General features: G+C 39.8%; 1 protein-coding gene across 3 annotated transcripts in view; it reads right to left on the reverse strand.

Annotated features, from left to right (window-relative positions):
- TBC1D14 (TBC1 domain family member 14) overlaps positions 1-14,098 on the reverse strand; it is a 73,394-nt gene that overhangs the window by 58,519 nt on the left and 777 nt on the right. The window contains exons 1-2 of one of the 3 annotated variants that reach the window (XM_064449088.1): positions 12,676-12,804; positions 8,282-9,017 (exon numbers count right to left, since the gene is read on the reverse strand). In XM_064449088.1, coding sequence (XP_064305158.1) covers positions 8,282-8,991 — 710 coding nt within the window. In that variant the 5' untranslated portion in view covers positions 8,992-9,017; positions 12,676-12,804. Of the gene's footprint in view, positions 1-8,281; positions 9,021-12,675; positions 12,805-14,098 lie in introns of those variants that run through there. The other 2 variants (XM_064449087.1, XM_064449086.1) reach the window with 2 other exon arrangements.

Genomic DNA, 14,098 nt, shown 5'->3' on the forward strand with positions numbered 1-14,098 from the left:
TTAATACAAAACAAAAAACCCAAACAAGAAAAACAGAAAAAGCCAAACCCAAACCAACAACAGAACAAAATGTCATCAAAAAAGCCCATGTATTTGTATTTTGGCCATGGCGAAGAACATTCATCAACAAGTCAAAAGTTACGCTTCGATTAAGATTCCAAAAGCACATACGAAAGCAGGGTTTGCAGAATTTAATCTCTGAGAGGCTGCCAAAGGTCAAGGTAAAGAAAGGACAATGCTTGGTTTATGGATAAATAAACCCAGCAGAAGTAGAGCCAGACAGCTTAGAAGTTGACCTTCCTATGGAGGAGATAACTAATGACAAATCGTGTTTTATAAATCCCTATCATATTTTATAAACAAAGTTTTCCAACCACTGACATTCCAGCACGTTCAGTAAGAACAAAGAATAATGACACTTTACAACGTAACAGATACCTGCGGGTGTAGAAGAAAGATTTCCACAGTTGAGGGGGACAGTAATACAATACAAGTTAGCAGTACAGCATATCTGAAAGCTTGCAGTAGGGTAGCTTTGAAATCTCTCTTTAGATTTCTGGGAGAAAAGCAGGGCTTGATAAAACTACTTATCAAGACTACAATGTTATGCATTTACCTTTTTCCTTAAAGGGTAGCCCTCATTTCAGAGGAGAACAAACCAGAGCTGCCTGCACTGAAGTGTCAAAGACACAAAAAGATAAATCAGACAGTAATCCTGCACGTTAGCAGTTAGGACTGGTTGTAGCAAACCAAGAACTGTTTTGCATGTGGCTGATGCACAGTGCTAGCCTACCAGGCCAATGCTGCAGAATTCTCAGAAACAAGAGTTTCAGCCAGTTAGGACTCTCATACAGTAGCAACATTTGCGCCCAAGTTCAAACTACTAGAGTCAACCAGCTATACATAATGGTTCTTTTCTAGTTGGCAAAATTCCCAGTTTCCCAGTGTTATCAGAATAACCTAATATTCTATTCCTAGAGTCTGCAAGCAGATTTCTTCATTGATCTGAAGTACTCTTACCACACAGATCAAAAATGGAATCCTAAGCAAAAAGCTGAAGCTGAGTCAGCAGTAAGAGCTTGCAGCATTAAAGATGGACTATGTTGTATTAGCAATATCAAGAAGAAAAAGAAAGATTCAAAGCTCTACCTGGTACCCATCAGTCTGTATCTGTATCCAGTTTAGGGGCCCTGAACTAAAACAAAGAGAGCAAACACTGGAGGAAGTCCAATGGATGACCACTATGATGGCTGGGTGCCAAGGCCTTCGATACACAAGCAGGGGCTGTGAGAGAGGTGGTTTCATTTAGCCTGAATGACCATTCTCAGAGATACAAACAGTAAAAAGGAAAAAAGAAAGAGGCAAAGCAGCAAGCTGCTGCAAGATCAATTCCAACTGCATAAAAGAGGAGAAAAAAAAATTCACAGCGATAGCAGCAAATCCTGGATGACATAGCCCAGAGAGGTTGTGGTAACTGACCTTGGATTGACTGGACAAGCTCCTGAGGAACATGATCTCATGCTGAAGCCAGCCCTGCATCAAGCAGGAGGTTGCACCAGAGGGCTCCAGAAGTCCTTTCCGACTTGAATTGTTTTGTGATCCTGTACTTGCGAAAGGCTGCAGCTCACAAAGGGGAGCCCAAGCACTAAGGAAATACCTTGTCTTACCTCACGATTGTTACCAAGTTCTTGTGGTTATTCTATTAGTTGTAAACGTAAGGTGTGAATGACTCCTTATTTACTGTAGGGTTTTTTCTTTATTACTCTTATGAGTTGTGTGAAAACTTTTGAGGCACTTAACAACTAGGAAGAGAGGCTTAATATGGATAGCTCCTTAAAAAAGCAATGTAACTAATGCCCAAATTGAGATTAACAGTTCATAAAGAAGAATTCGTAGATTTTTTTCCTGCGAGGAAACTCAACATTTAACAGAAGTCTGAATATCCAGAGCAAGACATAAAAACAGATATTCCTGCCTCAGAAAATCCATGGTCTCCAAATACTATTTTTGTTAAACAAATATTCATCCATAGATTGCATTTTATTAACAGACCATTTCTTTTTTGAGCCTTTTTAAATATGTTTAAAAACAAAAGTCAATGTGGACTCCAACTTCCCCACAGATTACATAACACAGGGAAAGGAAGTGAGACAGGATTAAAGAAAAAAAATAATCAAGGAGCAAGAATTTATATTTGTTTCACATTGCTCACTGCATTTTTCAGAACCTCTAAGTGTACATAACATTCCTTCACAACGTTGACCCTGAATTAAGTACTCTTTACAATCAATTTTTTAAAATAATTTCTGTACTTGCAATACCTTAGAGCAGTTGATATTGCTGATAAGAAAGGGATGGAACAGAAAGTCAGCTGAACATTAAAGGGTATCTTGATTAGATAGAGAGAGAGACAGAACGTTACATGGCAGTGATTGTGCTGATATTCTCCCTCTTCCCAAGTGCCTGTCCACTTCTTTTCACAACTCCTTTTAACACAGGGAAACATCAGGAAAGTTCTTGCAAATTAACTGGAGATTGAAGCCCACCTAGCTCACTGATTTACAAAACCTTCATATAGACAATGAATCAGAATGAAAACTGACCTTAATTTCATTCATCTGAATTAATTCCTGAAGCCTTGTATACATCTATCAAAATGTATGTAACTATTACTCTTTCTATTCAAAAGCAAGCACGTGGAGTGTGTAGAACTGAACAAGCTTTCCAAAAGGCAGCCTCACACAGGAGATGAAGGAGAAGGCACGGGGGGAAAAGCATTACAGCTGAATGCTGCAAGTGACGTATGACACCCCATCTATGCTACAGGTCTCATTCATTAGCCGGTGTGAGACTTTTTCAATGCTTCCCACTAGCCACTAGAAAAGAAACATACACATTTGCCTTTATTTAAAATAACTGGATCACATTAAGTCCTCACTTACCACATAGTTTTGTACCATTACTAAAAAAATGGTACCATTACTAAAAAAAAAAAGCCAAAACTCAAAGTACTGCTTAGCAGATTTTCATTTAACTTCTTTAATGAACAAATATCTTCAAGAAGCCTCTTAGTTTTGCTGTTGAGTAACTGAAAACAGTTTTGCACAAACAGGTGTTTAAATAAAGAAGGTTTTATCTGCAAAAGCAACTTTCCTTTAGAATGAAGAGCCACATCTCAAATAAGATTTAGTGCAAAATTTAAGGAAAAACTAACAGAACAGTAATTCTAAACAAAAGTTATATTATTTCATGTATAAAGAGAAAACAGGGATTAAAATTAACGTGGACAGTTTCAGTTCAACACCTACTGGAGAACAGGCCACATGACAAAGTTCAAAACTTGACACAGTAAATTAGAGGATAGGAATTCTGAAAGCTGTATCATTCAATATTCAACCTTTATCAAAAGAAAAAGCTGTTGTCTTTGGAGAACTCCAACTCTGCACCTAAGGAAGATTTGCTTTGAGAGAGAATGTTTATTTCAGAAAATGCTGCAACTTTTTTTTTTTTTTCTACACAGAGACACGATAGTAAGTACAGATGAGTTCTATCATTTCAAGTAGACAGAAAGCAGCTTTCAAATAAGTAGTATTCAAAACCATATTGTGAAGACTAAAGCACCCATGAGATGAGAACACCTGAATGCCTCATAGGCTGCTGAAATATTGTTGCCAGCACTATCTGTTAACACAGATCCTTGGTGCCCATGCTGCTTCCCACACCACTGAAACAAACTTGTTTGTCTTCCTCTCTCCCCAACCCTTATAGATGCCTGTTATCGACAATGATTAGCTCAAAATGCACCCAGATAAGTAGTGGGGAGGGATGAAACTGACACCAAATTTCTCTTTTCCCTCCAACAGGTGAGTGAATCCCAGGGGTCAGGCAGCGAAGCAGCCTGTGCTGGGTGTCCCTGTGAGTCCCCCCCCGTCAGAGGCTGGGCTTCTGGAGTCCTTCCTCCCAGCTTCTGGGCAACTCCACCTGCAGCTCAGCTACTTTTTGTTCATTTGTGGTTAAAAGCAATGTCCTCATATCCTCCTCCACAGCACATCCAGCTCTTTCTGTCCCTCCTCCTACACACTTCAGTCCTGTTCTCAGCTTGTCTCCTCCTGAACAGTCTATACTCTAACAGGCTCCATTTAACAAAAAACATGCACAGAAGAGGAGACAACATCACATATAAAGTTTAATATCTCAGATTACTCAATCATAATTATTTTAATCCGTTCTCTTCACTTCAATGGTCAGTGAACTCCCTCTTTGGAGAGATGAAAGTAAGAAATCAACACTATAATGCTCCTTGCTATTCTACCTTAACACCAAAATTAGAGAAGTACAGTAAGCTGTTCTCTCCTTAAAATCAACAAACGGCCTTATGACAGGGCCCTATTCATTAGCACAACTGGCTTATCAACAGACCGAACTCCTTAAGTTCAGAACTCCGAATCAAGTATGACCAGTCACCTCAAAACATGTATGTTTTGTGTGTGTGCATGCGATATAAATGTATGACTTACATGATTTCAGACTTAATGCTGAAACAAGTAGTTATTGATAAACCTAAGCCCATTTTCTTTTCAGACTACAAGTAAGAAGCACAAACCTGTGCTCCTGTGCTAAAGACTGTGGCCTATACATGGCATAGGATGCCAACCCTGCTTCAGAATCTCAGAAATAGAGATTCTTTGGAAACAGTAGAAGATAATATTCTTCTTAAAGCCCTCTATTTCATGTGTAGTCCCTACTCCCTGAAGAGGTTTCCTGAGATCCTGCTGCTTAGAACATTCAGATCAAAAACTTCTAGGAGCAGCCTGAAAAGAAAGAGGATCCAGACAGACAATATCCACAGCAGTGGACTAAGTAAAGATTCTTGTAGTCCGTTCAAAAGGAAGGGAAGTGCATGGCTTATTAACTGAACATAGTCGTAGTCCTTTTCATGGTCACTGTGTGTCACCATAAAAAGCCTCATCCTAACTCTCCAAATGATAACTGAAAAGTATAACTTGTCCAGTAAGACCACAACAGTCCTGATTCAGCAAAGCTGTTTAAAAACCCGTGCATTTAAAAAGTCTCTGTTTCAGCAGTACCATACAGAAGCGAAGTCCAAAGGTAAAACTGAGTAAGCTATGCTACTGTGCATCACTAAGGCAAAGGGACAGACAAGGCATCGACTCTTTTGTCTCCCAGGCAATTATTTGCTCACACTTTCTCAAACCAAGTTCCTGCATATATTCAAATGAAGGAAATTAATTCAAACTTGAGCTGATACAAGCACACGTGACACTTGAGAACAACCAACATGTCAGGTTTCTTTGTCAGCAGTCAGCATTACAGCTGCTTTCAGAAGCATTTTCATGTGCTAACCTGGAGCCTAATGAGAGCACTAGTGCTCCACCTAGCACCGTACCTGTGATGCTTTAAGCTCTTTCAAGAGGAAAGCTATGCATAAACAAGCAGGTAAGCGGTCTCTTTTTCTCACTTTGGATCCTCCTGCCACACCCAAAGATGCATGTAACAACCTGAGGAAACAACCAGACCTTTCAGAGTCTCAAACTGCTGAAGAGACAGCAGGTGAGCCAGCAGAGCAGTCCAGGAAACTTTTTTCACCACAGTGCTCAAGAAGGCAGGGCAGGAGCCCTCCATTGCCAAGTGCCCTTGAAGGTGCTGGGATTGACAGGCAACAGCCAACAGGGTTCTCCTTTCTTTGATCTCCTCTATAACTCAATTTTCAACTGCAGCCTCAAGCCAACACCAACACTTCATAACATACCACAGATATTGGCATAACTGATGTGGAACACAGCCTCACACATAGTGCACATATGCATACTCTCTCACAAGGAAATGTAAATCTACTGAGTGCTAAGAAATAATTTTACATTTCAAAGCAGATGCTTCCCCAAGCATCTTCCTGATACTATAGAAGATTTACCCTTAATTAATATGTAAGCAGCTTAGGTGCATGTGACCAAGCACCAGAGGCATCTAAGATTTGTCAGTATTATGTCTACAGGCAGCCACAAATCTTAACTGACACATCCAGAGCAAACTCGGTCTTGACAAGAATCTCCCTTCTCAGAAAGGCACTGTTCAAAAGATATTATTCCAACTGCCTCCTCCTCGCCTAACACTGTACATAAACCCCGGCACACAGCATAGGGTGAGCTAGGTAGGAAGGCCCCTAGAAGTCAAGTTACTTTCAAACAAAATACAGCAGGGCCCAAGCTCATTTATGGAAGAATCCAGGGAAGAAACCCTGAGAATCCAAGGAGCCCACAGGAACTCCATGGAAGGGGGACTGTGTGGGATCATTAGACAAAACAATTACAACCCCAGAATTTCTAGGTTGCAAATATGAACAAACCCTAGTAACAGCATCTTTCAATCCTTAACAATGTTGACAGCGTAAATATAGACAGTATTTCCCACGGCAAGGAAGGACCCTCAGAAGCTCCCTGCTTGTTCAATACCTGTGAAACTCACCACCAGGTCGCACAACATGAGAGAACAGATGCATAAAATATGGGTGAGTGGTGTGCAAGTACAGGCAAAACTTTTGTTTTCAAAACAGAAAGAGCAGGAAGTGGATACTAAAGGTAAGGTTATTAAAGGCCGGGTTTCAGACAGAACAGACAGAGCACCTGGAATTTCAAAGCCGATCACCTAGTCTGAACTTAATCCTCATATGATGGCATCACGTGGTGACCATGATTACCTGTTCCCCATTTAAAAGGCAGTAAGGACAGCTTTTGTGCTCTGGAATTCAATGTACCTGCAAAGATTCAGGTTAAAAAGCTCAGTCTAGTGAGCACCACCATTTCTGTAACACCGGCAAAACTACTAGAGACCACACTAGAACAGAATTTGGACAGATGGCTTTAGTTTGTTGGATGAAAAAAGTTGAGAAGCAGTTAAACATCCTACTTTGAGCAGGGTCTAAGTACACCCATTCCACATGCTCTCTCCAGGCTGAAGGACCACATTTGTTTGAGTTAGCAGTTGTGCTACCAGAATGGGTAACGAAAGTTCATGCTTTGAAGTGCTGAGAAGCCTCCTGCTTCAGAATTAAGTCTGGTTCCATGGCAACAGAGGTCCACAAAAGCTTCAGCACCTCAAACATGACTGATGACTGGAGTTCTGCTGCACAGCACGCTACTCTAACTTCGACCTCAGAATAAAAATCAATTAAGGCTTCAGCCAGTTTAATAGACCTAAGGAAACTACTTCTCTTAAGCTTTGCAAATAAAAGCGCCTTTCAAAGAATGATGTTTGCCAATTATCTAAGTATTGTATCAGCCTACTCATATCAGCCTATTCATCTCATGCAAAAAGAAAGGTTTATATGAGGAAAAAGATTAGCTGAAGCAATCACATGTTCAAAACAGGCTAGATACAACCAACTCTGCTCAATGTCTCAAGTTTATTTCTAGAACCCTTTCTTCAAAATGTATCATACTTCAGACATTATATCCTAAAAATAAGAAACACTATGAAGGCCTTAAATAAAAACAAAAAAACCACCAACAGACAACCTAAACCCCAAAAACTAGATGAATCCTTTTCCTCACTGACCATTTTCACTGGGTATCTGCATTTAGAATACCTTACTGTTCATTTAAGGGCCACATTTGGAAGATGTCATGTAACTGCTTTGAGTAGCCAATGCTTTCATTTCAACAACTGAGTGACAAAATGTCAGATGTTCTCATTCCATACAAAAATGAATGAAAACAGGTATTAACAAAACTATAACTGAGATTTGGAAAAATCACAGCAGTCACGCAAGTGTTTGGCAAGTATTTGTATTTTAAGCTTCATACGCTTCCATTGATCAATAAAATACTCCATCACTACTTGACCACTCATTAATCCTTAGATGTCAAAGCTCTTCAGTGCTGGTATGGATCCTACCTATATTGACCTATTTATGGGACATGAGATTAAGGACCTTGGCCAAAATCACAAAAGGCATCACTGGAGAAGCCAGGAAGAAAACCCTTGTTCAGAGAAAAAAAAAACCTTGTTCTGAACTCCTTCTACTGTAATTCAGACGGAATCTTTTAAGTAGATTTAAGATGCTTCCATACACCATAAAGATAATACAAAGCAGGGTTCATAGCCTTAGTCCCCAGCAATATTTGCCAACTTTCTTTAGCACAGAAGTAGTATGTTGTTAATACCAATTTAAAATAAAATGGCAAGCTATAACCTCTTTTGAAGTAAAATATCACACAAGACCTTTCTCCCATGATCTTGGTTAATCTCTCTGTTAAAACATTACCTGCCAAAGAAGTTCGTAAAAGGTCCCAATATTTTTCGTTTACTGTCCACGTCTGTCTCTTGACAACCCTCCTGCTGGCTCTGATCATTGGTCTCTCTAGTGGAATTCAGAGTAACATCTGAGAAGTGCGCCTCGTCAGTCTCCAGATTCACAATTGCACTTGAACTGCTTGTGACCACAAAGTCCAAAATGTCTTCATTGCTAACTGATAAAGTTGTTGACAGTTCTGTGCTAAGACTAGAAACGCTGCAGACAGAGATATCATCACTTCGATTTAGAGTTTTTGAAGTTGGACTGTAAAGTTTGACAGTGTCATACCCAGTTCTTGGGAACGTAGAGGATTTTCGCACAGCGTGGTCATGTTCAGAAGTCAGAGAATGTGGAGGCACGTAAGATGGCAGTGTGCATGCACTCTGAAAAGTCCTGTCAGGCACAATCTCAGGTTCTGACTGCTTTCTCTTCACATTTAACACACTGCAGTGAACAGGCTCTGGATTTCCTATTTCTAGAGTTGGAATACCAGAATCCACTGATTTAAGGCTATGGCAATCTTCTAAAGCACTGGACAGCTGGCCAGGCCCATACTCAGGCAACGAGAGAGATCTCGGGGTCCCGGAGTTCAAGTTTTGAAGGCCCTGGATACTGCTGCCCACTCTTGCATCCAGAATTCCCATGAAGCTCAAACCATTTAAGGAGTTGGGTAAATTCATATCAGTTGTCTTGGCCCAACTGGGAACTGCTTAAAAAGAAAAGACAAGATTATGAGTTTGCAGGAAGGTTGTGCTTTGTTGTCGGCTGTTTGTTGGGTTTTTTTCAATATACTCAGTCCTGTCATAATCTAGGCTTTTAATTAAAAGTTATTAGTTTACTATCCCTTCCCCCTGCTTAAACAGGCAGGACAACAGCAACTTAAATTAGGCTTCTAGAAAGTGTCAAGCATGAAAAGCTTTTCATAAGCAGTTTTTATGCCAGTGTTTGCTTTGTATGCCTCTCCTGTGAGTGAAATTACATACTATAAAAAGGGCAGTACTTTAATGTTCCATGTCAATATTAGTACAAGTATTTGAAATTTATTTTTATATAAACATAAACACATATTTTCTGATGTCAGGGGGCTACAAAACTTGGTTCCATACACTTAGACCAAAATTCTGAAGCGTTCGTTTGGATAGAATTTCTTAGCATTCTTCTGGAAAACATAAAACTGATAATCAATTTGTCAGTAAAATAGAATGCATAATATATCAGTTTTGCATTAAGCAAGAGATGCAAAATCTGAATAGCTATGAAGCTATCCATGCAGTCAATGTTTTGACAATACACATTATGCACTTCATCAGTGCATGCACAGTAAAACTGACACTTGCAAATATACTGTATTTACTGCACTCAGGGATCGCTATCCTTCATATTTGCAAAATACATATATTCACACTGTCTCCTCAGGGGCTGCCAGCAGGGCAGTTAATCCAGTCAGTGTCCCACTTCCAGTCTAAACACCAGCAACCCTCAAAATGAGGGCAGTGAAGTACAAGCTGCAGGTTAGGTGCACTGTCCTTGTGGGCGACTGCAGCCTTTCATAAACCTGCAACACCCTCAGGACTGCTGCCCTGGCTTCCAGAACTGCTACTGACCCTTTAAAACTACACAATTATTATTGTGACATTACATACATCTTCTCTTTCTATATGAAGTTATTAGTTAAATTATTTACAGCTCTACTGAAGTTTGCAATGTAATTACTCTGCAGCAGTTGGCAGAAAAAATATGCACATATTGCTTTAGTTTCTTCACTCTGAGATACTCTGCGCTAAGTGTGAAGGAGTGGAGAATAGTCCTCCCATCTTGCAAACAGCTTGCTTTCTAGATGGATTTCTCTCCAGTTCCTGAAGCCTGGTCTCCTACTTCTGGCCTCCTATTCTCTCTCAATAATAGCAACTTAATTAAAGGTGCCAGTTGCCCTCTAGGAGGTCCTCCCCGCATTCTACTTTTAAAAAACAAACAACATTCCCCACCCCCAAAAACAAGCCAAAACTTAAATCCGACATCTCATTTGGGAAAACTGGTTCCTCACAGCAGTTCCAAACCACTGGCTAATGGCACCTAAGCCCTGCCAAACACCAGGGTTTGACACACTGTCTGTTCTTAGTCCTGACCCATCAATACACTTCTGCTTAGTGATACTGACAGGCAGTAAGTGACCAAAAACACATTTCAAACATATTCCACTGGTCCAAACCGTAATGATTTTTTCCACAAGCTTTCAGATGCACAAAAAGTTCATGAATCCAAACGTACTTTGTATGCTATACAAACTCTTTAGCCTACTCCACAAATGCTATTCACTAGCTGATCTGACGCTCCAGTTCAGTCCACTCCTAAGTGTATGGAAAAGTCAAGTAGAAACAACCCTAGATATTTCATCTTTTAGACCTTTTCGTAACTTTTTAATGGCCAGCTATGTGCTACCCATCCAAATCAATCAATGCATCAATTGCCTAATCCTTTGGATATGCAGGGTTTCAAATTTATTGTTTTGACTAAAAAGCTTGTGAAGATGTACAGTTTTCTTATAGAGTTGCTATAGCAACTTTTCTTTTTTCACATTACTATGGTTTGAAAAGTTTACATCCCCTGCAATTTAAAGAACTGATGTCTGTGAGATAGCCAGCATACAAACAGCACGCATTACGAACACCTCTGTTAGCAAATTAAAATTGCAAGGGCCAGCAAAAAAACAACCAAACAAAAAACCCTAAACAACAATCCTTGAATACAGGCAACAAACTATTCTACTTCATGAAGTCATCTGTGATAGTCGAAGTGTACAAACATGACATAACATGGAGCAGTGGATGTAATATGAGATAGATCACTGTTGCGCATACTTGGATCTCCTGCTTTCACACCTTCTTGCTCGGATTCACTTATTTTTCTAATGTAAGTCTGACTCTCATCTCCTCCCCATGCTCACCCACCCCTTCATACACATTATATTGCTCTTTAAAACACCAGCCCACCCAGCCCCAACGTTACTCTACAGCATATACACACACGCTATGGAACTATATAAGCAAGGGTGCATTTGTTTGTTATAGCACAATTCATACTTATTAATGCATCCAGACAATGGAGTCCAGAAAACAAGGTTCAGAAATGTAATCAGCCAGGAATGACTTTGCTGTTGTTTGGGTAAACAGCACAAGCATGTTCCCATAACAAAGTCCTTCAGTGACTGCCTTCCCTTCTGCTCCCCCAAGCAAGAGCCAGGCCTCAGTGTAATTGCATGGCTCTTCTTGACTCAGCTTACAAATGGTAAGCATTCAAGTGGCCTTGGAAGAGCCAGTAAATGCAGCAGCTCAAGTGGCCAAACAATTCTGTGAACAAGAGAGTTCAAAGAGAAGTGAAAATAAATATCCACGTGCAGTACTGAAGCTATTTTAACTTGGTATTTTTTTTAAGCAAGAGATTTAACAGGAAGAGATCCTTTAACGGACAACTAGCAAATGCAGAAGTATGTAACAGCTATAGCTTGCTGGAGCAAATTATGCAATAACAAGCTACAAGGGTTTTACACAGTTCAGCAAAACCGTGGGAAGCTTTGAAGTATACCCATCAAGGGCTTTAAATGAAAACTTAAGATGTAATCAGCTGTCAAAAACATACATGAGAACTCCTTGATTCATTTTGCATTAGGTTCTTATAGAATTATTTTTAAGGTTATAGTGATCTTTATACTCCTTATTTCAGCTCCTCACTGGTAAGTGCAAAATCTGACAACTGATGTCAAACATTCTAAGTGTCATGTGCTCCAATCCTAAATTCTTGTCACAAATAATTTATTAACATAACATTATTGTAACATTATCCTAATAAATATAGCGTTATTAAAGTATTCCTAGTATAATAAACTATTGAGGAAGAATAAGCAATTTTCTCTGCACAACATTCATAATCCCCATGGTTTACTTAAAAATATATTATCATCTAAATAAAACTGATTTTTGTAAAGTCTTAACATCCTATGTCTTACAAGAACCATGATCTCATAAGCGTGAAAATCCCAGAAGGGAGATAGGAAACTACAGCAGAGGTCACAAGTGGGATTGAGAGCATAGGTACATATTATTTACTCATTAACTCTTCCAACATAAGCTCTAAGGGGCACCAGATAAAGATAGTTTAGTAGCCAGGTTCAAAATTAACATCAGGAGGTAGCTATTCATGCCAAGGGTAGTTGAACTGCGTAACTCCTTGCCGTAGTACACTGTTGATGCTAGAAGTTTACATGTAAGCTCGGGAAGGAAAAAAATCACTGGGGATTCATAAACACAAGAAAACTCAGGAAGCCTCTGAATTGCAAGTGTCAGAATTTCATGGAAATATCAACATACATTAGCCCTGCTTTTAGGCCCTCTCCCAGGTCAATTCTTCTGACAGGTGGCGTTTTGGTCCGTCCCAGTGCGGCTGCTGTACGGCCTCACGCTCCCCAGATTCTGATCACGGCATGCAAGAAGGCATGTTCTGACAATAACCAGAGGCTTTTAAACAGATCTTGACTTTGCACATCACTTCGCCACACAGAGGGAAACAAGTCATACTTAATTATAATTTCTGAGATCTAGAATAAAATGGCTTTTTAACCCATTTTAATGTAAAATTTAAAAAAAAAAGTTAACAGCAACACCAAACCAGCACAGTAAAACAAAGATTAGAAAGATGCCAGCTCAAGCCCCATTCTTCCAAGTTTGCTATGACTTGCAATGCAATTTAGGCAAAAAACTTGTTTATAAGGAAGGATAAGACAGCTGTCTACCAAACAGGCTTTGTGTTTTCTTGCCTCACAGGAATGAGGAATGGCATACATACACTGCTCCTTTCTCAAAGGAGTTAACATCTCAAATTTTATCACATACCTTATCTCTTCAACAGTTCTCTCTGCAAACAAATTTTTTTTAAGTTCTTAAGAGCAAGGAATTTCCTCAGTTACAAAGTTGCAACTGGTTTTTTTTTCTTCTTAAAGGAAAAAATTAAGGGTTTATACTCTCCATGCATTTGACAATATTTTTATTGAATGTACCAAGAAACACATTGCTGCTATCAAGTGCAACTGCAGGTGACTTCAGTGCACAAAAGCATCAAACCCAAGGGTTTTTTTCTTAAACATTTCTTGGTTCCGATTATGTTCGCATCTTACAGCCACAGCACTGCCACCAGCGAAGAATTCCTGACGCTAAAAAACAGTCTCGCTTTCGACAACGCATGAGATACAGTGATAAAAGCTACATATGTAAGCACTGCCTGAAGTTTAATGGCAGAAAGAAAAATCCCAACTTGTTTCTTATTTTTATTAAGAAGTCTTTTATCTAACTCCCAGGCAGCGTCCTTCACAAAGGGTGCGCTTTACAAATCTGGCTTCTGAGCAGAGTGCTTGGAGAGCGACTGTAAGTAAACCATTTTTACACTTTTTTTGCTATGTCAGGCAAGCAATATAAATGAGTCACAGTGTTCTTTTAAAGCCTCTGCTCCAGATGCAGTTTAGAGGGCTTTTTTTCCTCCCCACGCTAATATTACTGAAAAAACCTGAGGCCACGTTAAATTAGCAGCAGCGTCGTGAGAGCTCCAGCTAAGGTTAGCCGTAGTTTTGCTTGGTCTTTGGGAGCTGCCTGGGAGACTTCGACAAGAAGGAGAGGCAGCGAGAGAGATGAAAGTTTCTTCCTTTTCACGAGCTCTGAGGCTGGCCCGACACTGCGAAGGCTTCCTCGCTGCTGGCCTTCATTAAAAATAAAACCCCTAAACAAAACACCACAACCAGTG

This window comes from Phalacrocorax carbo, chromosome 4 (assembly GCF_963921805.1).
Source record: "Phalacrocorax carbo chromosome 4, bPhaCar2.1, whole genome shotgun sequence".
Classification (NCBI taxonomy): domain Eukaryota; kingdom Metazoa; phylum Chordata; class Aves; order Suliformes; family Phalacrocoracidae; genus Phalacrocorax; species Phalacrocorax carbo.